The 25,181-nt window shown below is 47.5% G+C and overlaps 1 protein-coding gene across 2 annotated transcripts in view; it reads right to left on the bottom strand.

The window, feature by feature from the left end:
- Positions 1-17,548, bottom strand: part of LOC126526646 (MIF4G domain-containing protein-like) — a 102,527-nt gene extending 84,979 nt beyond the window's left edge. Inside the window, exons 1-2 of one of the 2 annotated variants that reach the window (XM_050174513.3) lie at positions 17,237-17,548; positions 16,209-16,314 (exon numbers count right to left, since the gene is read on the bottom strand). In XM_050174513.3, coding sequence (XP_050030470.1) covers positions 16,209-16,314; positions 17,237-17,470 — 340 coding nt within the window. In that variant the 5' untranslated portion in view covers positions 17,471-17,548. Of the gene's footprint in view, positions 1-16,208; positions 16,315-16,493; positions 16,640-17,236 lie in introns of those variants that run through there. The other variant, XM_055068328.2, reaches the window with a different exon arrangement.
- Positions 17,549-25,181: the final 7,633 nt, after the last annotated feature.

Raw genomic sequence — 25,181 nt, forward strand, 5'->3', positions numbered from 1 at the left:
TAGTGAACTTGACGTTGTGCGTACTGCACGCTTACGTTACGAGAAATGTAAGGTATCCCCTATACCAGTACAAATTAGAAGAAAAAGTGGGAAACCATCATCAAGAAATGGGTGGTAACTGGAATGATTCCTCTCAGTTTTTTCAACAGAATCCTGTCGTGCAGGGCATTTCACAAGTTTAGACGCATTCCAACGTTTGCCATTTTCAAGCTTGAAAGTATTGCGACCTGTCCTATGGTAAATCTTGAATGTACCTGAGTATTTAGGACCGGACTTTCTCGAGTTACGTACTCGGACAAAATCTCCTGGACGAAATTGAGAGCATTTTGTTGCGCGACGACGGTCCACGTACGTCTTAACATTTTTGGAGTAAGAGCTGAACTCTTATGCAACCACTTGCTTAATAGTATGGAAGCTGTATTCAGTATCCTGATCCCAGACAAAAGGTGGTTCTTGCTTTAGCAGTTTCCTAAGCGGTTCTACCAATTCAGCGTACTGCGGGATCAGTTTAGCGTAGTATCGCGTGGGACAAAGAAACGAATGCAGTGACTTCTTGTGAGTTGGCTGCGGTGCATCAGCAATTTACTTCACTTTTGTTTTCAGCGGCGAAATGCCGTTTGCACTGAACCTATGTCCAAGAGAAGTGAGTTCTGGGACACTGTATACACACTTTGCATTTAGCTCCATGCCAGTAGCTGAGATTCTGGAAAGCGCAGTTTCCAGATTTTTATCATGCTCAGTTTGTGTGTGGCCCCAAACCAAAACATCACTTAGGCAGCACAAGGTACCTAGACAGTCTTTTAAAACAGATGACATTATCTGCAGAACAGCGGAAGGTGTCATGAACGTAGTAAGCTCACGGCTGTTCTCGGACAATAAAACCTGGTGATAAGCGGACTATTAAGTCCAACTTACTGAAGACAGTAGCATCAGCGAGTCTATGCAACAGTTCGTCAGCCCTCGGTAGTGGAAAGGCGTTGATCATGATAGTCTTGTTGGGATCCCTGAGATCGATGCAAAGTCGGATGGAATTGTCTTTCTTCCGAACCCCGGCAAGCGCAGAAATCCACTAGGACGCTAAGACTCGTTCGATGATATCGGCTGATTCCAGCCATTGCAGTTCGGTGGAGACTTGCTCATGGAGAACCAGAGGTAGAGGACTCATTTTCGCTGAGACTGGTTGCACTGAAGCTCGAAGACGAACGTCGTGAGCGGACCCTGTTGGAGCGTTGTGCGGTAGAGACGAAAGCTGAACGCTTGGGTCAGCTGGAATTCCCGAGACTTGCTGACATGTGAGTAAAAACCCATGAATGTCAATGCCCAAAGCTTGAATGGCATCTAGGCCCAGAAGAGAAGTGCCTTCGTTCGTGACGTGAAATGTCACAACTGCAGCCTTGTTATGGTACTTGACGTGCACTGAGAAATGTCCTGGATGCGAAATTTCTTACTCCGAATAGTTCTCGAGTCAAAGACTCAAAGGAGACAGAAAAACTCTTGAAATGTTCTTCCTACAGGGAGCTGTTCATCAGCGACACCGTAGCTCCTGTATCCACCAGCAACTCGAGCGTAGTATTCGCAATGAGGACTTCGGCATGAATTATTGCCGTACGGGAATTCGGTGCTTGAATTGCAAGCACAGACAGGACTGCAGTGGATGATTCTGTATCGGTGGTAGCGGAAACAAGCTGCGCTCGAGCCGGGAAATGTCGATGCGTTCGGTTCGTCAAACGGCAAACTGTAGCGTAATGTACCGCTTTTCCGCACGCACGGCAGGTAACGTGCTTGGCCGAACAGTCTGGATCGGATGCGATCGGGTGAGATGAACCACATCGGTAGCAATGGACTGCGACGTCCCGACTGGCTTCGTGGAATTCGGACCAGGCTACATGTTGACCGGCCTTCCCAGGCCGCGACTTTCCGCCATGCCGTCGGGCGCCATCTTCCACCCGCCGGGTCGAGGGAGAAGGCTGGCGGGGACCGCCAACTTGCGTACCCGGGCGAGGAAGGAGACGGTTGTCGCCGCCATCTTGGCGTTGCGTTGAGACGCGATGGACGTGCGAGCCGTTGAAAACTTCAAGCTCTTTGTGAACTTGCTCAACGCTTCGTCCGATTTCCTAGGCTCTTATGAGTATGAGGGAACGTCCTGCGTAGAGTAACCGTTCTCGTATTCTTGCTGATGCGTCGCCTTGCAAGATTTGGTCACGAATGAACTCGTCGTGCCAAGCGCCGAACGCACAAGCAGACGCTAGCCTTTGTAATGCGGTGGTGAAGTTTTCCCCGCGTCGTTGTTTCCTATCCCTGAATATATACGATGCATGAGGGGATTTGTGCCTCCCTTATAATGTCGGTCGAAGATGCGAATAATGTCTTCGATTGTTGCAGTTGTCAGGTCCGTTTGCTACGCCAGGTCGTAGTAGAGACGCTACCCCTCAATGACTACCTTACTAAGCAAAATGACTGTCTTCCTCTCGTCTTGTAGTGCGTCGCATCTGGTCGCCTGGAGAAACGTGCAAAAAGAACGCTTCCAAGTTAACCACGGTCCCGTAGGAGTACGAGGTAATGCAAGAAAAGGCGGCAAGGGTGGTGCAAACGCCATGATGGGCCTCGGGAACAAAGATGGGGATGGTCATGGGGGTATAATTGACAGCGGTGAGGTTGACGGAGGTAGTAGTTGTAGCGTTTTGCATGGCGGTAGCCGTATAGGAGCCGTAGTAGAACGGCAGAGGCAAGCAGAACAAACGGTTTATTTCGTCGCCAGTTTGCAGTATGTGAATGGCGACGGAACGCGATGCGCAGCTGGACGTTGCACAAAAAAAATTATGGGGTTTTACGTGCCAAAACCACTTTCTAATTATGAGGCACGCCGTAGTGGAGGACTCCGGAAATTTTGACCACCTGGGGTTCTTTAACGCGCACCTAAATCTAAGTACACGGGTGTTTTCGCATTTAGCCTCCATCGAAATGCGGCCGCCGTGGCCGGGATTCGATCCCACGACCTCGTGCTCAGCAGCCCAACACCATAGCCACTGAGGAACCACGGTGGGTGACGCTGCACAAGTGGAACGCTAGCAGGGTGCGGGCAGGAACTAGCGTCCGCGCCAGCAAGACAGCATGGGAGCGTTCATCCTCATCGCCAGTTCGTAGTAGGGGGATGGCGAGGGAACGCACTACGCAGCCGGACGTGGCACAGGTACAACGCTAGCGGCGTCCGGGCAGGATCCGGCATCCGTGGTAGCAGAATGGGTTCATCCTCCTCGCCAGTTTGTAGTACATTAGAGAGGGCGGCCGCACGCGGGACCTACGGCGTGAGGCCTAACGGCCGGGCGCGAGAAGAGCCGGACTGCTCGAGTCGGGACCAGATAAAGAATGCGTTTATTCCAGTGCGGGGAAAGGAAATAGATCAAAGCCCACTTACAGTGTTAGGCGCGAAGTGGCGCCAGCAGTCATAATCATTCGAAACCAAAATTAGATACCGAAACAAGATATCACAGTTGCGTGCCTCGAAGGACTCGTGTACAGTCCACGTGTACATACTCGTGTGCATACTCGTGTACATACTCGTGTACAGTCCACGCAGATCCAGAAGTGACTCCAAATCAACAAGTGGTCAAGCAAACGATGGACCCCGGACAAGATCACGATCTGGATCCCGTACACACAACCCAAAAAAGCGAGTCACGTATGCAGACGCTGCAGGAGGAAACACACGAGCACAAGAACCTACGGAAACCGAAGGAGACCTGCGAGCACAACTCCAAAATCAGCAAGCCCTCATTGACAAGCTCATACAAAGGTGCAAAGAACAAAACGCCGCCAATCAAGCCTCGAAACCTCAAGGAATGCCAAACATCCCACCGCCCCTTACGGAAGAAAGAATCAAGGAAATCGTAACAATGGAGGTGCGGAAGCAGATACAGGAGGCCATGGCCACTTTTGCAAAGGAGATAACACAACAGCTCCTGCAACAACTCACCGCTCAGCTGGCCCCTATCCATTCTACCCTCCAAGACCTCAGCAACTTCATGTCCTATGCCAAGCAGAACCACGTAACGAAAGCCACAGTAGAAAAGCTACTCAACAACACCGACACGGCTCGCAAGAAAGCACGTAAAGACCTCCTCAATGCAGCCAGACCGGAATCCATGGCCCGGGGCGAAAAGAACGATATCGAACAAGATGGCGAGCAATACCAAGAAGAGATTACCACAACTCCCAATGAAGCTGTGGTAATGGAACTGTCGCTCTATCCGAACCAAAAGAACAAACCTTCAAGAACTGACCAAACTGAAACAACCAGATATCATCGCTATCCAAGAAACTTATTACACCAATCTGCGCATACAGGGATATGATACACACACCGGATCTCACAGAACAGCCATCCTGACGAAGAAAAATCTCACCACGCAGGATCACACAATTCAGGGAACAACCGTGGAACACACCCTAGTGGAAGTGCTACCTGAGAAGAAGACACACCAAAGACTATACGTACTATGCTTATATAGCCCACCCAGGGATCCGTTATCCGACTTTGTAAACTTCATCACGCAAGCCAGAAAACGATCTAAAGGACATAAACTCGTAATAATTGGGGATTTTATTGCCCCCCACAAAGCATGGGGTTACCAGCACACGACCAAGAAAGGTGCGCGAGTGCACGATTCGGCGCAACAATATCACCTCACCCTCTGGAATTATCCTAAACTACCGACTCGAATAGGCAACAGTGTGTCCTGGGATACAAATCCCGACCTCACCTTTACAGTAGGAATATCCAAGGCGGAATGGACCCGACTGGAAGAAGATCTCGGCAGCGACCACCACATCCTTCAGCTTGAAATCCTGCACCATAAGAAGCCGAGTAGAACAGGAACGGCAAAGCTGAAGGATTGGAAGGCCTTCCGAGAACATGACATAGAAGAAAACATCCAAAACATTGAAGAGTGGCTCACCGAAGTGGTCAAGACGGCGGAGAAGCACACTAAAGTCATCCAACTCACGATGGACACGCGGGCCGTAGACTCTCACCTCCCACATCTTTGGGATGCCAGAAGAGGACTACTGAGGCGGTGGAAAAAAATGAAACTTAACCGCAAACTGCAGGGACGGATCGCTCACATAACAAAGCAAGCAGAAGAATACGGAGATCAGCTCAGCAGACAGAATTGGCATAAACTGTGCGACCAACTTCAAGGCACACTCAGCACGAAGAAGACCTGGCATATACTGCGAGCCCTTCTAGCTACCACCTGAACCAAGACCCAGCAAAGACATGACCTCAAGAAAATCATTAACTCCCATCCAGGAACAGAAAAACAAATTCTGGAAGAAGTCAAGCGTAAGCTTGTCGGAGACAATGCCCCCAAGGTTACCGATCCCCGACCGTACAAAGGCGAACCAAATCTCACCCTCGATGGCCCTTTCACGCTTCCTGAACTCCATGCCGCCCTTGCCAAATTGACCCGTAACACATCGCCAGGAAATGACAAGGTGACCAACAAGATCCTACGAAACCTCCCAGACAAGGCCCTAAATGGACTCCTCGACTACTTGAATAAGTGCTGGGAAAAAGGTGTGCTCCCAGCAGAATGGAAGCACGCAAAAGTAATTATGATCCCAAAACACAACAAGCCACTACAAATCAGCAACCTACGGCCAATGTCGCTTACTTCCTGCGATGGAAAGCTGCTCGAACACATGGTTCACGATCGCCTCACCACATACCTCGAAGACTCAGGACTCATGCCCGACACAATGTTTGGCTTTCGACAGCTCCTCTCAGCACAAGATATACTACTACAGCTCAAGGAAGACCTCTTGGACCACCTAGAACGCCACAAAAAGTTCTCTATTTTAAGAATAGATGTAAAAGGAGCCTTCGATAATGTGAAGCATGAAGCAATCCTCCAAAATCTCCAAGATACAAACTGCGGAATCCGGACCTACCAATACGTACACGACTTTCTCAAAGATCGCACGGCTACGGTGGGTATAGGCAACATCCGAAGCGACAAGTTCGAAATGCCCAACAAAGGAACTCCACAAGGGTCAGTCATTTCACCTTTGCTGTTCAATCTCGCAATGATTAAGCTCCCACAACGACTCGATGGCATCGAAGATTTAAGCCATGCAATATACGCCGACGATATAACGTTATGGACAAAAGCGTCCACAACCGGCCAACAGCAAACTATTCTCCAAGAGGCAATCGATCAGATAGAACAGTACCTCTCAAAATGCGGTCTCCAGTGCGCCCCCGAAAAATCAGAGCTACTTATACTCAAGGCAAGGACCCGGGGAAGACCACCAGCCTACGTCGCTCCAGATCCCAACGTCAGACTCAATGGAATCGATATCCCTCAAGTTGGCTCCCTCCGCGTCCTTGGCCTCACAATACATAAAGACGGTTCTGGGGCAGCTACACTTCCGAAACTTCAGAAGACCCTAACACAAGTAACCCATCTCATTCGGCGTATAACCACCCAGAGAAGAGGACTTAAAGAGCAAGAAACCGTCTAATTAATCCAAGCACTCCTTATAAGCAGGATCACATATGGCCCCCCGTATCTACTCCTCAAGAAAGCTGAAATTGAAAAACTCATCATCATCAGAAAAGCAATCAAGAGCGCACTAGGACTCCCCAGTACGACCTCAACCACGACACTCCTCAAACTTGGCCTCCATTACACCTGGGAAGAAATGAGCGAAGCACACAGAGCCAGCCAGCTGGAATGCCTTAAGCTGACTCAAACAGGCAGAGCAGTACTTCGCAAGCTCGCATACTGCAAAAACTTCATAGCAGACTCAGACGCGAACGCTCGATTGCCGCCACTTCTTCGTGACTCTATCTCAGTCGCTCCAATACCTCGCAACATGCATTCAACATACCACAAAGACAGAAGACAAGCAAGAGTTAGAGCGCTTAGCAAGAAATACTCAAAGAACCCTAACACGAGATATACAGATGCGGCAAAATACCCAGGTAGACGAGCATACGCAATTACCGTGACCAACAACCAAGGGAAGGAGCTAATCGCTGCCACCATACCGGCCAGAAATCCAGAAATGGCGGAGGAAGTGGCCATCGTCCTCGGCATCGCCACATGCAAAGACACAGCAATCATCTTGAGCGACTCGCAAACGGCATGTAGAAACTTACGAAAAGGCCGAATTTCTGCCACAGCAGTGAAGATTCTCAAAGAAATAACAAGACGCCAAGAACTACCCGACACCTACGTCGCATGGACCCCAGGCCACGAACACCTGGCAGGAAACGATGCAGCACATGCTGTCGCCCGAGAGCATACCAGCCGGGATTTCCTACCGCACGGTCTCCGGAAAGCGACGAGGGTGGAGGACATTCCCATCAACTACGCCGTAATATTGCAACATTACCGACTGGAAAGAAGACAATATCCTCCACCTCATCCAAAATTAAGCAAAGAAGAAGCCACCGCCCTCCGCAGACTACAAACAAGTACGTATGTACATGGAATTATCATGCACCGAATGCACCCCACCAAATTCTCATACCTATGCCGGTATTGTGACGTACCAGACACGCTCCCACACATGGTGCTGGTGTGCCCGCACCGCGAGAAAAACAGTGAAGATGATGCCTCAGAACCGCTACAAGCGATCGAAGAAACGTGGGAGGCAATGTTAAGGGCACAGAGCCTGGAAGATCAGCGAAGTCTGGTGGACCGGGCCCGGGATGCAGCATTAGCCAACGGCTTTCTGGACTAAGAGAGCCGCCCACCTAGGGCGAAGAAAGGACACTTTCTCGCTGTTTCTTACAATAAACGTTCATTCCTCCTCCTCCTCCTCGCGCATGTTCTTTCCACGAACGTGCCTACAACTTCACTTTTGTCACACACTCCCTGTTAGTGAGATCTATAACTTGTCCTTGCATCTGCACAACACATCTATCGACACTATTGCGGCATTAGAGAGCCGTTTCCCTGGTGTAAAAGACTGGAGACGGAATATAAAAATGTTTTGAGCATTTCAAGACAGAACGGCCAAGCTACAAGCGAAGTGCGTTGTTCCACATGTGGTTGGCACACACAAATAGCGGATCAAATATTCTTATAGTACTGCAATGGAGTGCTACAGGCGATACATGTGTATTCCTGATATTGATTATCTGACCAGCCACCCAAAAACACTGAGGAGCTTGCAGTTTGTGCCATGCAAGCACGCTGCGAAGTGCACGCTTTGCCTCGGCGCTTTTTAATTTTTCTTCAAGGATGTGGTAGTGGTAATATCCCTATATTATATCGGGACGACGGGTATGGCAAGAGAAAATGGCAGGCCACGCAAGTAGAAGAACCGCCACGTGGTGCAACAGAGGCAGAGATGTAGTTGATTGCGAAAGTGATTGGTTCACCAAAGTTTCACACATTCACAACAACGGCAACACTCCCTTTGACAACAGTTACTGAATAAGCAGTTTCTCGTCACTCGGGAAGTATATAGTTGCGATACAAACGACGCTTAAGAGACACGCCGCAAAGGAACACGAAGACGGACATGTGGGCTGGACACGAGCTGGTTTCTACCTAGGCCACGGCATGCGCTGTTCTCGCAAATCATCATCTTCATCAGTCTGGTTACGCCCACTCCAGGGCAAAGGCCTCTCCCATACTTCTCCAACTACCCCGGTCATGTACTAATTGTGGCCATGTTGTCACTGCAAACTTCCTAATATCTGCTTACCTAACTTTCTGCCGCCCCCTGCTACGCTTCCCTTCGCTTGGAATCCAGTCCGTAACCCTTAATGACCATCGGTTATCTTCCCTCCTCAGTACATGTCCTGCCGATGCCCATTGCTTTTTCTTGATTTCGACTAAGATGTCATTACCGCGCGTTGGTTCCCTCACCCAATCTGCCCTTTCTTATCCCGCACGCTCTCGCAAATGCGCAGTAGTTATTTCCTTTGTCTCACCCCACAGGTAACATTTTAATGGAGGTTCGCGATCCCCGTCCTCGCCACGGCTGCCCGCAGCGGTCGATACATCGAGTTTGCAACCATGCCTCCGAGAGCTGAGACCCTCTAAGCGTCGGCTACAATTCTTCGGACTGCTTCAGTCATAACGCTATCCCACGCTCACCACCCTGGTCTGCATTCGAGCTTGGACGGCATTGACATCGAAGAGCGGATCAACCTGTATGAACGCGTCCGCACTAATAGCAGGGGGGATCCAGCGATCATGCCCGCTAACGCCGTTTTTTACCAGAGTGACACCCCACGCGTGTGGTACCGAACCCACAAAGGCGAATTCACAAGCTGGGACATTTTCAATCAAAAACTTCGCGAACTATTCGGCGACCCCTTTGGATGCACGGTTGCAACAAAAAAGGCCCTTGCGACGCTTGCACATGGCGCCACCGAGCCCTACCACACATACATACCAGACGTTTTACTGATAATGGCAAAGCCTTCAGCGCCACTCGAAATGACAGGGACGTGACAGAGACACAGGACAGCGCTAACTTTCAACTGACGTTTATTGAAACACCGAGGCAGATAAATAGCGAAGCAGGCATGGAAAGATACAAAACATAAAGAAATACAAAAGATAAGTCACACTCTATCTATGCGCACGTCGTTACTGTCCAGGAACGCGATTTGCTTGTCAGAAAGATTAATTGAAGGTGTCCTAACACAGTCTGTTCCCTTTTTTCGAATTAGCCGGGCTACGAACTTGACGCATGCAGTGGTCTGCTTCTGGCTTCCACTGTGCATGCGCCGAAAATTTGTTTGCACGTTTTGCTGGGACAATCATGGCAATGTTCAGAAAGGTTCCCGTCCCTTGGTTTTGCCACATTTCGCTTGTGTTCTGCAAGCCTTTCGTTGCGGCATCTGCCAGTTTGCCCTATGTATACCCGACCACAAGTTAACGGAATACCGTAAGCCACCCCTTGCGAGCACTCCAGAAACTTGTTTCTATGCTTCACTTTAATCCCCTTGATCCTTTAGGAAAAGGTTCCATCTACTTACACAGCTTTGATTGCTTGTCTGGGGCAGAGAATGTCAACTTCACATTCGCCTTATTGGCAACCCCCTTCAGCCTATGGGAGATTCCGTGCATGTACGGAATCACCACCATCTTTTTTCTTTCGGTGGATTGTTTGCAGTGACTCTTGTTGCACATCTTCGCCAAGCCTTCCGCCACGAAAACAAGCACATCGTTGGTATAACCAGCCGCAGAAAACCGACGGGCTTGCTCGCTCAGGCTGACGGGTATCATGACAGGATATGTTTTTTCATGGCGATGGTGAAGCACACGTTCACAATTGCCCGTTAACAATCCTCTAGTAGGATGATGAATACAGAAATAGTGGTTCGTTAGCCCTGCGGTGGTATACCAGCTTATGTGGGTTTCTAAGAAAATTAATATTAAATCTAAAATTGCAATTTGTTGTCAGCCGGTAGTTCATGGGCCAAATCAAGTGGCTTAAAATGGTGCCTAAAAAGTCTTAAAAAGGATAAGGTCATGTCCAACGCTCTCTATGCTGTTGTATATCAAAATTAAACATCTAAATACCTTTAAAACCTTAAAATCTTGTAGATGGGTGGCTACCGCCCTGTCACGGTGAGCTAAAAACAAATCGCTAAGAACCGGCGCTATGCAAGACCCTATGCAGAAACCACGTTTCTGTAAACATACACCATGATCCCATTCCACATAGGTCGAGTTTAGATAAAATTGTTAAAGCTCCATGTACCCTGCCACTGATACACCAGCAGCATCCTGAAACGTGACAGACCCAAAGCAATCGATGCTGTCTTCCACACAAGCAAGCACTTGGTCGTGAGGGAGCGAATAATCCAGATCTTTTACGTCTATAGACATGGCAGTCATGTGCTTGTCGGAATCATCTGTTAAAAATTCTACAACACTTTCTGAATTCTTTACCACAAAAGGTATCGTTGATGTCCAAGAGATTTAATTTTTCTTTCAGAAGACTGGCAACAGTCTTCTGCCAGGAATCACATTAAGAAATGATTACCCTTGGAGGGCATCCCACTTTGTGAGAGTTCGCGGAAAACAATACCTGCAAACTGTTTCTTTAGCTATTATCTACATGCTTAGCTAGAAGGTCAAGGTTAACGCTATTGCACAGTTTTATTGCTTTTGTCTTCACCTTGGATAATGTGACTTTCCGCTGCTTGTTGAACAGAGGCGTGATAGCATCCCTTGTTTTGCTGGTAAACTGACGTGATAAAATGACAAATCCCCCTCTTTGTCAGCGGGAATAACACAAAGGTAATTTTCGCCCAGATATTCAGTCACTTTGCTCATAGGCAGTTTGGGCACGTTGGGCTTGTTGTGGCGCAACACATCCAAGCCATCGAAAATGCAAGCAACCCTTTCACCCACCGCTGCACGTCCGGACACTCGCCGTACATAAGACAACAGTTGCGGAGCACAAGCTATCAAAGTTGAGCAAGTTGATGGACCCTTTTCCTAAATGATCAAGGGGATGTAAAGTGAAGTCTAGAAAGAAGTGTGTGGAGTGCTCGCAAGGGGTGGTTTACGGTATTCCGTTAACTTGTGCTCGGGTATACATAGGGCCAACTGGCAGGAGCCTCAAGGAAAGGCTTGCAGAACACAAGCGAAATGTTGCAAAACCAAGGGACGGCAACATTTCTGAACATTTCCATGATTGTCCCAGCTAAACGTGCAATCCAATGTTCGGTGCATGCACAGTGGAGGCCAGAAGCAAAGACCGCTGCATGCGTGAAGTAATCGAAGCCCGGCTAATTCGCAAAAAGGGAGCAGATTGTGTGAGTACATCTTCAGTTAATCTTTCTGACAAGGAAATGTCGTTCCTCGACGGCAATGGCGTGTGCATGCGTAGAGTATGATTTATCTTAGGTATTTTTGTATATTTTGTATCTCTTTATACTTGCTTCGCTGTATATCTGCCTCTGTGTTTCAATAAACGTCAGCTGAAAGTTAGCGCTGTCCTGTGTCTCTGTCACGTCCCTGTCGTTTTGACTTGCGCTAAAGGCTTTGCCATTATGAGTCAACCGTACCAACTAGCCAAAAAATCAGCCTTATTATACAAGACGTCCTGGATTTTTCCCGCAAAGAGGAGGAGACGCCAGACAGAGACAACGTGGCGCACATATTAAAGAATATCGCAGACGACGCCTTCACCTTACTGCTTTTCGGAAACGTTCCTGCTATACACGCCATCATCGAAGAATGTCGCCGCTTCTACCAAGCTAAGAGCCGACGTGTTACGCCCCACGTGGTGCGCCTGCCAAATAATCCTGCCGCGTCCACTCCAGAGGGCCATCCTCGCCAGTCAATCTCATGTGGCAACGTAACTTCCGTCGTTCGCCGCGAGCTCGAGGCCGCCTATCCGCCATTCAACTCAGCGATGCCCACCGATTCATCATCAGCCACGGTTGCTATGATCGAGCTTGTTGTCACACAGGAATTTAACAACATGGGTTTCACCTCCGTGTGCTCGTTGACCCACGTACAAAGCGTGCTGCACTTCTCTCGCGACCCTCCTCCACATCCGCCACATCCCGCAACCCGTCTGAATGGCGCACCTCTACCAACAGGTCCATCTACTTCCATTACTTCCGCATTGGCCACGTCGCTCGTCACTGCGGCGACCGATGGCCAACGGCATCTCCGACACACAACGGCGCACATCTCCGTGATTCTGCACCTCTACTGCTCCATATGCTTCTCATCAGGATCGTACTGCCACTGACGCCCCTGCTCCGAATATTCGTCACAACCGTCACAACCGCTCGCCGTCACCGTGACTTCGTCAGTCTCCTTCATCCCAGCCCCGTGGCTTCTCGTCTCAGCGCCTTAACTCCGCTGCCCGACATTCTACTACAGCATAATGCCACCGTACGTTACACAGCTTTATCAAGGGCAACGCGACTTACATCGTAAGTTTTGGTTTAACCAAGCTAATTGTGCCTCAAGCAGCTTGCCTCGCGCAATTTGAGCATTTAGATTACCATGTGACGGCTCTCTTACCCGATGCTTCGCCTGAGCCTACCAGTTCTCCAAAGTCTGCACCTTCTGCTGATCCCCAAGTATCAGAAAATGATAGCAATGGAGCTTTTACATACATGAACTGAAGACCTCTACTGCGTTCTGTTTTCCTACAGCGAACTTTTAGACTTTCGCAATCGCTTCTTAGGCCAGACTCTTGCCCTCAAACATAATGTCAATACTGGCGATGCTGTTCATATTCACCGTAGACCGTATCCAGTATCTCTATCGAATTGTCAGGTAATTCAAACTGCGTTTAACAAAATTCTTGATAAAAAAACATTACTAAGCCTCCTTCGAGTCCGTGGGCGTTACCAGTAGTGTTTGCTAAGAAGAAAGACGGGACATGGAGCTTCTGCGTGGATTGCCGCCATCGGAATAAAGTAACTTGAGCAATATGGGTACCCGCTGCCACGAATCTGCGAGGACCTTTACTGTCTATATGGTGTCAGCTGCTTCTCCTCTATAGACCTTCGATTTGGATACTGGCAGATCGCCGTCGACGATATGGACAGAGAAAAGACTGAATTTATGACACCCGATAGTCTTTTCCAGTTCAAAATTATGCCCTTTGGATCGCGTAACGCACCGGCCACCTCTGAGCGCATGAGTTACTTTGGCATGAGGGTTTTGAATGGTCCACGTGCCTGTGCTCGTTCGGTGACGTTATTGTAGTAAAAGATGTTGTGGGGTGCTAGTTGGTGCGTAGCTTTCAAAAGATGGAGATTGTCTTTCCACCAGCATTTCAGACTATACTGACAATATGCTCAACTGGGTGGCTGCAGAGCGAGTTCGCGTGCTCACTGCCATGTTCATTCATGGAGTTTCAAACAGCGTCGACGAATTTGTCTCCGCGCTCATGTATGCAAATCGAGGTGGGAAGCAAAGTTTTATAAAGGGCCAAAACCACATCTTGCCGAAGATCTTGAAAATACCGTAGCAGCAGTGTCGTTGACGCCCTCTGAAACCTTCAAAAGCACAACACTAGATGTAGGCTCGATATATAAGAATCATCATTCGGCCTTCTAAGGGCTTAACATATTGGGCCAAAATGTTTAGTGCTTGGATTCTCACAACGTTGAATAAAATACTATTTATGCTTGAACCTTCATCTACATGGTAATCGCTGCTTCCGCTTGTTTGCCTGAACGCTGACGGCATAATTCATCAGTATGTGGACCTTCTCCCGTTGTCCAGTGCATTCACAAACCGGTTATTAGCAGACAGAGATGCCACATCGGCGAATACCTATTTCATCCATAATTTATGCTCCTTCATAACTTTACTTCTCTAACCATTGCACATGTCATTTATGCTAGAATTTATCGAAGCACATTGGACACTTCCAGTGTAATAGGCTTTTAAATTACATTTCATTATAAGCCGCATGACGCATACAGAACATTACGCCACCCAGAACACATAGATTGAATTACGTTGATTTTAGACACACGTGAATGTATTTTAATTTCAATCAAGTGGTTCACGTTCCGTATTTGTGGGGTTTTAGCACGCTTTTTTTAATTCCTATTTATTTTATTTTATTTTGCCTAGATAATATATTGTTCGGGTCAAGAGAGACCGCTCCCTTAATATATCCCCTCCGCCTCTCCCTCCAGCCCCCGCCCCTCTCCCCCCTCCCCCCCCCCCCCCAAGAAAAAACGTTTATCCTAGCCACATGCGTACCCGCTATCAAGACAGACGAGAACACCGCATCAGAAAAACCGCGAGGAAGTCTTAAATTTATCGCGACAAATACTAATAGGGCACGCTTAACATAGAAAACATCTAGTGCAACATGCCATATTCTATCTGCCGCTAAGGCTACCTTCACACTTGGGAAACCGCAAACGGGTGGAAAAGCCAAAGCGGCCGGAAAATCTTTTCCGCGCATGTACAAGATGTTCACATTTGTTTTGCCACTGCAGCGGAAACCACTGCCGCTTTCGCCCGCATCCATTCAGTTTGCGTACGTTTGTCCGCGTGGTGGCGCTGCTCATCACACTATTTCAGGACATCCGTTCATTCATTGACCCATCCGTTACTAAAAGCTATCATTTAACCGCTTTTAACATTCGTCTACCATGGAAAATAAACGACATAGTTTCGATAGTTTTAGCTAGTTGCTTTTCCTAAAAATAGACAATGAACAACGGAAAATGTTAAATTTTACGACCGGATGTTTACATGCTAGTGAAGCTTCCGGTAAGCGGAGCCGTTTTCCGCTTCGCCGCAGCGAAAAAATTGGTCCGAGACCAATTTTTTCACCGCCTGGTTTCCCCCAGTTTTCCCGCCTAGGCGGGCGGATTTTGTCAAGTTTTTTCCGCTTCCGCCTGCTCCAAGACCAAGTGTGAACGTAGCTTAAACGTCATCACACAGAATTCGTGACGCATTTTATCCTTGTCATTATCTGGGAGACAATAGTGGCGCTCCCTTGTCACCGCTGCCGCAATGTATTGAGCGTCGAAGTTTGGTTGTGACTATATGTCGACAATTGGAGTGATTCCCCGGCCACGGCGGCCGCATTTCGATGGGGGCGAAATGCGAAAACACCCGTGTACTTAGATTTAGGTGCACGTTAAAGATCCCCAGGTGGTCGAAATTTCCGGAGTCCTCCACTACGGCGTGCCTCATAATCAGAAAGTGGTTTTGGCACGTTAAACCCCATAATTTTTTTAATTGGAGTCATTCTTCAGACCTTCAAAAATGAGGCAGGAATAATATGTGGCTGCTCTAACACTTGCCATATATAGCCAGTAACTGCCCCGAAGGCTTTTTCAAAGGGGGAAAAATTTGTGTCAGAAAGTGTTCTTATACGTCATTAGCTACAATGTCTGCCTCACCTTAAACCTGGTCTGCAAAAGCGACACTGTTTATTTCAAAGAAATTGTTTACTCTTGAAACAACCTTCATACGTACTTGAATTTTTATATAGCTAGGCTTTTGTTAGCTCTAATACGGCCTGTAAAGTGTTAATTTCAGCTAGAACGCATCAAGGAGGAAGAACACTTCCTACACTTCCAGCATTTCCTGCCGTGTTGACTCCCGTTTCATCATAGTTTTCGTTGTCCTCCCACAACAGGTGTCATTTACTCCAATGCATTCGGTACAAAACATAAAAGTTGGTTCAAGGTAAGAATCGCAACGTGGGTGTTTATTAGCTCTTACCTGAACGCTTCGTCATCTGCGTGTCGATCTTGACGTTCTTTGAAGGAAAGCCTGTGCGTCGAAAGGGTTTAGAAGTCTCGGTTTTCTCGTTTGCTTCTTCTTTCACCTACAAGCAATCGCGCCACAAGAATTACAGTGTAAGTACTGAGGAATGGGTCTCACTGTAAAGCAAAACAATAAACGCCGTGTAATCTTTCAATATCCAGCAGCATATTGCGAGAACGCCCTGCTGCACAGCCGGGTGCGTTGCGTTAAGTCTTGTGGGATTGCAATATTTACACTTACGCGGCAACGGTTCCTCGTTCTTTCTTGATTATTTTAAGCAGCACGAGCAGTCTGGTGTTGTGCCGAGCCTCAGAGCCCCAGCGCGACAGTCCAACTAAAAATTAGGCCACAACCGCGCCCGAGCGTCTCCTGCGCCACGTAGCCCTTTGCTGCAATCAGTGCGCGCGCCCCACGTCTCGTAGAACGCGGCAGCAGGTAAGCCCACATGGCCGCGTCCGCTTCCGTTCCACATGGGACGTGCTCTCGCGCGAAAGCTTCGTGGCGTCCGAAGGTTCTCGGGCGGCGCTGTGTCGCGTTTCTTCGCCGGCCAGGTTCACGAAAGCGCTAACTCCGCCACACGTCTTTAGCAGGGATGCGCCGTTTCGTGCTGTCGGATTACCAGAGTTTCGTTTACATCGATTGCCAAAGTGGGCGAGATCTCCATGAAAAAAAGACGACGCAGTAACGTTCTCGCTAATCTACCTACCGCACATGTCTGGCTGGAGCCAAAGAATGCGTGGCACGATAATTGTTTAATACGGGCGTAGAAAATCACTCAATCATAGCGAGAACGTTAGCTAGCAAACAAAACCTCTCGCCTCCTTTCCGCCGCCTCCTCGACTTATACCGACCCGTATACCTGTCCGGATTCGGATTGTTTGCCCAGAGGCTACTTTACTAGCCGAGAGGACATCGTCCGTACCCGCCGTACACTACACGCGATGCGAATTCCTCCGAAGGACTTGGCATGATCGCGGCCTCACCTCTTTAGGTACGGGCTGCTCGTCTCCTTGGCCATACTGTGACGGGCGGTTCGCAGCAGTGCGTTGCTCGGGGTCCGATGACTGCAGTGCCGCTGCGACAGGGGCGGTGGGCTGGTTCGAAGGTGGTCCCACTGCGGGTCCCGTACGCGCCGGCTTACCGCGCCCTCGGCCCGAAGCTTTCCCCTTGCCCGCTGAGAAAGCAGTCGGCACGTCGCCACCGCCGGCGCGTTCCATAGTTTTCACGCAACGCAAAGCGCGTTCTCGGCCCAAAAGAACAGCCGCGCGTGCTGATGTGGCGCACTTCGTCTTCTTGATCACCGGTCTGACTGAAAGCGAGCGCCACGGAAAAAAAAATGTGCTCAACATTCTCCCAAAACGCGCTTCAGTGATCCTAGCGAACGCAATATTAGACGCTGTAGATCTTGTAACGATTTGTTCGGCATCGGTTGGTTCAAACGTTTTAAGATGCACTCGAGCAATCTAATTTCCTAAAAGAAGTAATGCCGTCTTTCATACTTAATGACTACCAAACGAACAGGGAGTGTTTCTCCAGCAGGGAGTATTTGCCGCCAGGCACATGAGGAATACATAAAATCAATCAAATCCTTCCGTCAAACCCTAGCGAGCGCCACTAACCCTGAAGTCTAACTTTCGCCTAGACACAGGCGCATTAACTGCATTGTGCTTCTGCCCCCTTCCCCTCTATATTACTGGCGCACCATGCATCTTTTCGGAGACTTCGCCCTGTGTGGCATTTACATAATTCATTAGCTGCGCTTGCATATTGACAAAAATCGACCAATTAATGTTCCCCAATTGGGTGGCTCCTGTGGCTCTGACAGTTGCTCGACCCCTCCTTCGGATGAGTTCTGAAACGCGGACGATCACAGTTGTGATGCTAAGAAAGGCTGCACTCAAGCAAGAGTCACCTTAAAACTACACCCGTTGGGTGAGGGGAGAATAAGCTTGCACAGGCGTTGCTGCAGTTGGTGCACGATGCTCAGTTAAAAGATGCGGCCGAGCTGCGAGAATGTTGGTGGTTTGCCACCATCATCATCATGAATCATAACCATGAAAGGTGCGCCAGAAGAAGACAAAGAAAGTCAAGACGTACAAGAACTGGCAGTAAACTAAAAAAAACATTTCAGAAATGTGTTGAAATTGGAACGTGTCAGTATCGAACGCGTTCATAGATTATGCAGGCCGGATACCACTAAAGCGAGACCAATAATTCTTATATTTCTCAATTTTAGGGACAAAAATAGGATCTTTAGAAATTGTTTGAAGCGAAACGTGCCAGGTTTTTCGATTAGCAAAGATTTTTCACCTTGCATAGAAGATTTAAGAAGTAAATTGATGAATTCTGCCAAATCAAGGAGGAAATCCGATGACAAAGTGAATGTAATCTATCATGAACAACGAATACCTGGCGATATGCAATTCCAGTGGAACGAGCAAAACAATCGTGTAGCCCCTTTAAAATCGGGGCGGAATTCACTAAGCTGCGCTGTCCTTACGCAATTTCTTAGCCCAAAAGTTTTCACGGTTAGGTAAGGGGACAACCGAAGTGTCAGGGCATTCAGCGAAGCTCTGAATAAACGAGAAGAAATGAAAGTGCGCTCAACAGATAGCACAGACGAACTACATACACATGTAGTTGAGGCTATATTTTATTGGCAAATCACTGCGCACGCCTATTCGATAGCTTCCTTTTCCGGGCGTCTGCTACAGCGCCATCAAGCGCAACCGCGCTCGCCCGTTCGCCCAGCCGCCGTCAATTGCATTCTTCTCACATTTCTGTAAGAGACGGGACTGACGCACGCATAGTGACATATTCTGGCACAGAAAGAGATGCTATGTCGGAGCAATTGCCGGTCAGGTCCTAAACGCGCCTGTATACATCACCACCACCCTATAACAAAGCGACCTAATGCCTTTATTTCAATCTTAATCAAGGAAGTGAAAAAAAAGCTCCATAACATATAGTTCGTATGGCCTCAAGGCAAGTGGCCTAGCAACCGTATATTCACAGGTATGGTATGTGACTGCGATATGCTCAATATCGGCGTCATCGGCAGCCGCTACCGTCTAAAGCCTGTTTCACATGATGCGATTTTCATCGCACCGGAAGTGCGATTTCCGTCGTTTGCGATGAAAATCGCAGTCGCAGTGCCGACCCCCCGATTTTCGGCTGCGACCAACCGGTTGGTCGCACAGTCGCACCGTCGCACCGATCGCTGCGATTTTCCGTCGAAATTGCGCGGAGAGCTGTCAACGGAGCTATTTCGCCGGTTTGTGTTGGAAAATGGCGTCTCGCACGACAAGTGCAATGCGCGGAGACGTGGATTGTCGAATTCGGTACGTACGCGAAGGGAGAATAAAAAACTTGTACCGCATATTCGATTCTCCCATTTATGTACGTTTGTCGGCACGCTACGCAGCAAATAAAGTGCATTTTCACGTTTGCTTCGTACGCCTTTGTGAGTTGTCAGTACTAGGAGGTGTTCGATCCCCAGTAGACGACGAGGTCGTCACAATTTTCTTTTGTTGAGTAGCATGCAAAAATCGCACTTACGGAGCAGCTTGAATTATTTCAACCTCGGCAAGGGCAAATGACAAGACAGCAAACTACCCGAAGTGTCAACGTTGCGCTAAACGCGGTACCGTTCAGTTGCATTTTCTTGTCGGTTTTCAAGCATGAATTTCCCGATGCATCTTGAAAGCTTATCTTGCCTCTTATTAAATTTGACAGAGCAAAAGTGTAGGCTATCGTAATGAATTTGCTACGGTAGCATTAAATCCGTGGCTTGAATAAAATATTACATGCGCGTTAAGTTGCACCTCTTCTCTGGAGAATTTTTTTTTTCTGGCACAGAAACCAATAAACATTGACTATGTTGCGGACTTTGTATCCTTACTGCATCTGTATGAACACTTGCTCTGCAACGTAATTAACTGTACAGCTAGTAAATTAAGTAAATTGCTTGCTATAGTGGCACAGTGACAACGTACCCTCCTGCACAATCATGTAGAACTCGTGCAACAATGCGAAAACCAGGCAAACGGCCTGTTCTTGTGGGGATAAAACAGTATAAAACGACACGCTGAAGAAAAGTAAATCAAAACTGTGAAGGGAAGTCGGCCAGTACAAGCAGTTCTTGCATGTTCACAGCTGATCAAGTGTGCAGAAACATTCATGCCTTACATGTTTCTAGTAAGTTTCTAATAAGTTTGTGATCACATATATTAATGTGTAAATCCTTGTAACGATATCCGCTGCGATTACTATCTTTATAAGTAATGAAATACCATGCTACTTGCAAGAAGATATATCACCCGAGGATTTTAGAACAAATTTCTGCATTTCAACTATACACAATATGTAGTTTATTCAATAAAAGACCACAAACTGGGCTTTTTTGCAATGACAAACTTATTCCAAACTTTACTTACATACAGGCAAGAAAAAAAATTATAGACATATCGTTCTTCAATTTGTTCGCCTGCCACTGTGGCTATAGCAATCTGCTGCTAACACAAGGCGAGGGGTTGATTTGCCAGCCATGGAAGTCGCATTTTGATGGGAGTCACAGGTGAAAAAAAAAGCTCTTGCACTTAGATTTAGTTTATGACCTTTTATTGAACCCTTACACTTCAAAATACTATTGCATAGGGGGGGCATGCTTATGCACCAATAGAAAGCAAAGGGCAGAATTGTAAAACAACCATCTTTCGTGATAATTCGAGTGTGTAAATATTCATTGGATCAATATGTATTGTTCAACAGCACTGCACAAATAAGCATGATCAGGTATAGCAAGTACTGTCAGGAAGCTGGTTCTACAGATGTATAAATGTCAAGGCATGAATGCTCATACTATGTCGCACACATAGCACAAAGAAAACCTTTTTCAAGAGTTGTCCCTTCTGGCAGATATGAGTTGGCCATAAGCAGCAGAAACTTTATTGCAGGACATTGTGTAATACCGCTTATGAAAGAATGAAGAGAGTGAAGAGGCTTTTAACAGCAGTACCTCATGCTACTCTAATATGAGGAATGATGAGCAAAAACATTTCTGGTAGAGCACTTAAACAGTAACTTTCTGAAAGACAGAAAATTCCAGGTGAGAGTTGGAGGTACATTTGGCCCACACACACCAACAACACGGGCATACTACAACAAACACTACAGCCTATGGTGTATTACAGTCTGTGGGAAAGCTATCTTATGCAGAAATCAAGAATGATGCAACAAGCCCTCAACAACACTGCAGACTTTTTTGGCCAGTCTGGCCTCTCGCTTTCTGATAAGTCAGCTCATATCGACGGCGGAAAAAAAAGACTAGAATCAAGAACTGCGCCAGATTACACATTGTGATCCACATAGCTGGACAAATATGCCTGCAAGTCAACATCCACAAATCCTCAGCTAGTGTAAGCCCATGAAGGCAGAGCCAGCACGTGGGTGAAACAATTATGCAATGCCTGGACGCAACTTCCACACCCGGTGAAAAGAATAATCTCGAAATAATGGGGGTGTACGAGTGGATACTATGGAAAATCAGATGCTGTGCTTGTGTCCAAGGTATAGTACGGTATGAATTATCTGCAGCACACAAAAAAGACAACTCATCGAATACAGACATCAGGTAGTAATAATAGGTCTTTCCAACTTTAGCATGCTTGAAGACCTCTATGAGAAAGAACTAACGAACAAGCACCTAGACAGAGTAGAGCTGCAGCCTGCAGCAAAATTCTTTGTCTCAAGAGCTCAGAACCTCGTCCCAACATACTATGCCAACTAGCATATGAGATGCAAAGACGACTATCCCTCCCTTCAGAAACACAACCTCGGGAGTACCTGAACTTGAAACACAACAGGCCCATACCGTGAAATATGGGTGCAAAAAATTAGCCCAGGAGACTATATGCAACTGCCAAACACACAGAGGAGGTTGCTAATCATGAAGATGCAAGCAAACATAAGGCACATATAGTACACTGGTCTGGCAATAGCAGTGTAACAGTAGTATGACACTACATAAAACTAAACCACATATAAGTGAGTACCATTCCAGGTCATCCTACACCTAGAAAAGCTGAACTGAAAGCAATCAAAGCAGCACTTCTAGTGCAGATTACACCCTGCACAACACCCTGCATGGATTCACCAGAAACTGTCTGGGCCTGCACATCACACAGGATTGTCAGGAAAATCAGGAGATTGACACGCGACTTGCAAGCACATGGCCAGAAATTAAATTACAGGATACATAGCCATGCAGATATTCCAGGACACAAGCGGGCTTATAAGCCCGACATGATAACTGAAAACTAGATGAGTTTGTGTGTATTCATTATTAACTAAAGTGCAACAGATTTCCCCAGAAAAAGAAAGACATCTTTGAAGGATAGATAAAAATTGGTGCTTGATGCAGCCAAACATAAATAAAAATGCTACAGAAAGAAAATAGAGAAAAATTACAAGTGCAGGAAAAAATCATCACAATTGCCAATCCTGCATGCCAGCACCTTTCAAGAAACAATGTTGTTATTCCAATAAACAGACTGACAGCTTGCTGATGCAAGCACATTCTTCCAGTTCCATGCCATTGGGAAAAAAAATGAGTTTTCTGGAAGGTAGCCACATGCACACTTGGTGATCACAATGTTTTTTTTTCTCTGGACTTGTATATCTATATGTATTTTCTCCCTTTCCTGCTTTTATGTTTGGTTTCATCAAGCACTAGTCTTTATCAGGTTTTATTGCTGTACTACTTTGTGGTAACCTTTATAGATCACTGCATTTTCACAATAAACCTTTTAATTAGAAGTTAACGTACCCTGTTCTTACTGCTTCACACTGTACAGTCTTGCTACATTGGCCAAATAAAAGATTTTATAAGGTATCATAAGGGCCATTAAAGTGACTTGTTGCAGTCTAAAAAAAATATGAATAGCCTGGCTGCAAATGGCACCAGAGAACACATAGGACGAACAAGAAAATTGAGATGATCTAACAACCAAACGTTTATTGTACACACCGAGTAAATGCTCGCTGACAAGCAATAGAATTAACATACACAAAAAGGAGAAGCAAAAATTCATGTGCGTTTCCTGACAGGAAATGCATCCATTTCTAACGGAGGCCGTGCTGACAAGATTAACTCAGCATTTTTAGATCTACAGCTTCCGTAATTTCTCTAGGCAGCCGATCTGCACAGAATGCTAGCTTCTTCCTCTACAATGCACGCTCAGATGTGGAGAGTGCATTGTAGAGGAAGAAGCTAGCATTCTGTGGAGATCGGCTGCCTAGAGAAATCATGGAAGCTGTAGATGCAAAGACACTGGGAGAATCTCGTGTCAGCACGGCCGCTGTTACACTTTCAGAGATGGATGCGTTTCCTGTTGGGATCTGTATGGACACACATCAGATCTTGCTTCTGCTTTTTGTGTAAATTTGATTTATTGCTTGTCGACCAGCATTTACTCGGCATGTTCAATAAACTTTCATTTGTTAATACACCTCGTGATTGTCTTGGTCTCTAGCAGAAAGGTGTTCATTCTTTTTACAGTGAAGCTGTATATGCCTAGGCGAAACACTCATGGATGGATGGATGGATGGAATAACTTTATTGAAAGGTCCTGCGAGCTACGGGGCGCTAGGTCCCATAGAGCGGGCTACTCCCACGTTGGGACCGGGAGTTGTAACTCCCTGGACGCATCGTGGGCTCGCTGGACAGCCCAGAGCTGCTCCGCCAGATCCGTGCTGCGTAATGCGTCTTGTAGCCTGGCGGACTCTTGATCCTTGTTTGCGTGGGTCCGACCACACGGCCAGAGCAAGTGATGGACGTCTAGTGTGCTATGGCAATTTTCGCAATATGATGTTTTGTATAGGTCAGGCATGTAGTGATGTAGTCTGTTCTGCGTAGGGTACGTGTTTGTTTGAAGCATTCTGAACGTCAGGGCTTGAGGCCTGGTGAGCTTATTGTGAGGTGTGCTGAATATTCTGCGGTCTAGATAAAAGTGCTTTATGATCTCGTTATATGTGGAGGGAGGGTCCCGATTCTCGCTGGGATGGTCACGACCAGAATAGGTGGCGTCGCGGAGGGTTAGGTCTCGCGCGCTCCTGTGAGCCATCTCATTAAGATTGCGAGGGGCGTCCTCGATCTCTCCGAGGTGTGCCGGGAACCAGCAGATGGTGTGATGCTGCAGCGGTGCGGATCTATTTATTATTTGTAGTTCTTGGCTTGCAACTGCTCCTTTCTGAAAGGCTTTGACGGCCGAGCGTGAATCGCTGTAGACGTGGGTGATGGTCGGGTCTGTGAGCGCGAGTGCGATGGCAACCTGTTCTGCTATCTCGGACTTGTGGGTCTTGACTGTGAGAGCGTTTCTGACTTGACCTTGCTTATTGATCGTGGTGGCAACGAAGGCCTTCCTGGTCGGGTACTGTGCCGCGTCAACGAAACAGGCTAGGATCTTCTTATCACGTATTTCGCGCAGGATGAACGATCCGCGTGCCAGCCTTCTGGGTTGATGGTGCGCGGGGTTCATGTTCCGTGGCAGTGGGCGAACCGTGTAGGAGTTGCGTGTGTCCGTCGGAATGCTTTGATATAGATTCTCGATTACTGTGGTGTCATGACCTAGTTTGGCTAGGATTTCTCTACCCGGTTTGGTTCCAGAGAGTCTTGTCCATTGAGCCCGTTCTTGAGCTTCGGCGATTTCTTCTAGTGTGTTGTGTACCCCCAGTTGCAGCAGGAGCTCTGTCTCGGTATTCTTGGGGATTCCCAGCGCCAGTTTGACTAGCTTCCTCAGTTGTACATTGAGTTTGTCCTTCTCCGCTACCTTCCATCTGTGCATGGCCGCCTCGTAGGTGAAGTGGCATAGCGCAAAGGCATGTGTTAGCTTGAGGAGATTTTCTTCCTTAAGGCCGTGTTGTCTGTTG

This window comes from Dermacentor andersoni, chromosome 8 (assembly GCF_023375885.2).
Source record: "Dermacentor andersoni chromosome 8, qqDerAnde1_hic_scaffold, whole genome shotgun sequence".
NCBI lineage: Eukaryota > Metazoa > Arthropoda > Arachnida > Ixodida > Ixodidae > Dermacentor > Dermacentor andersoni.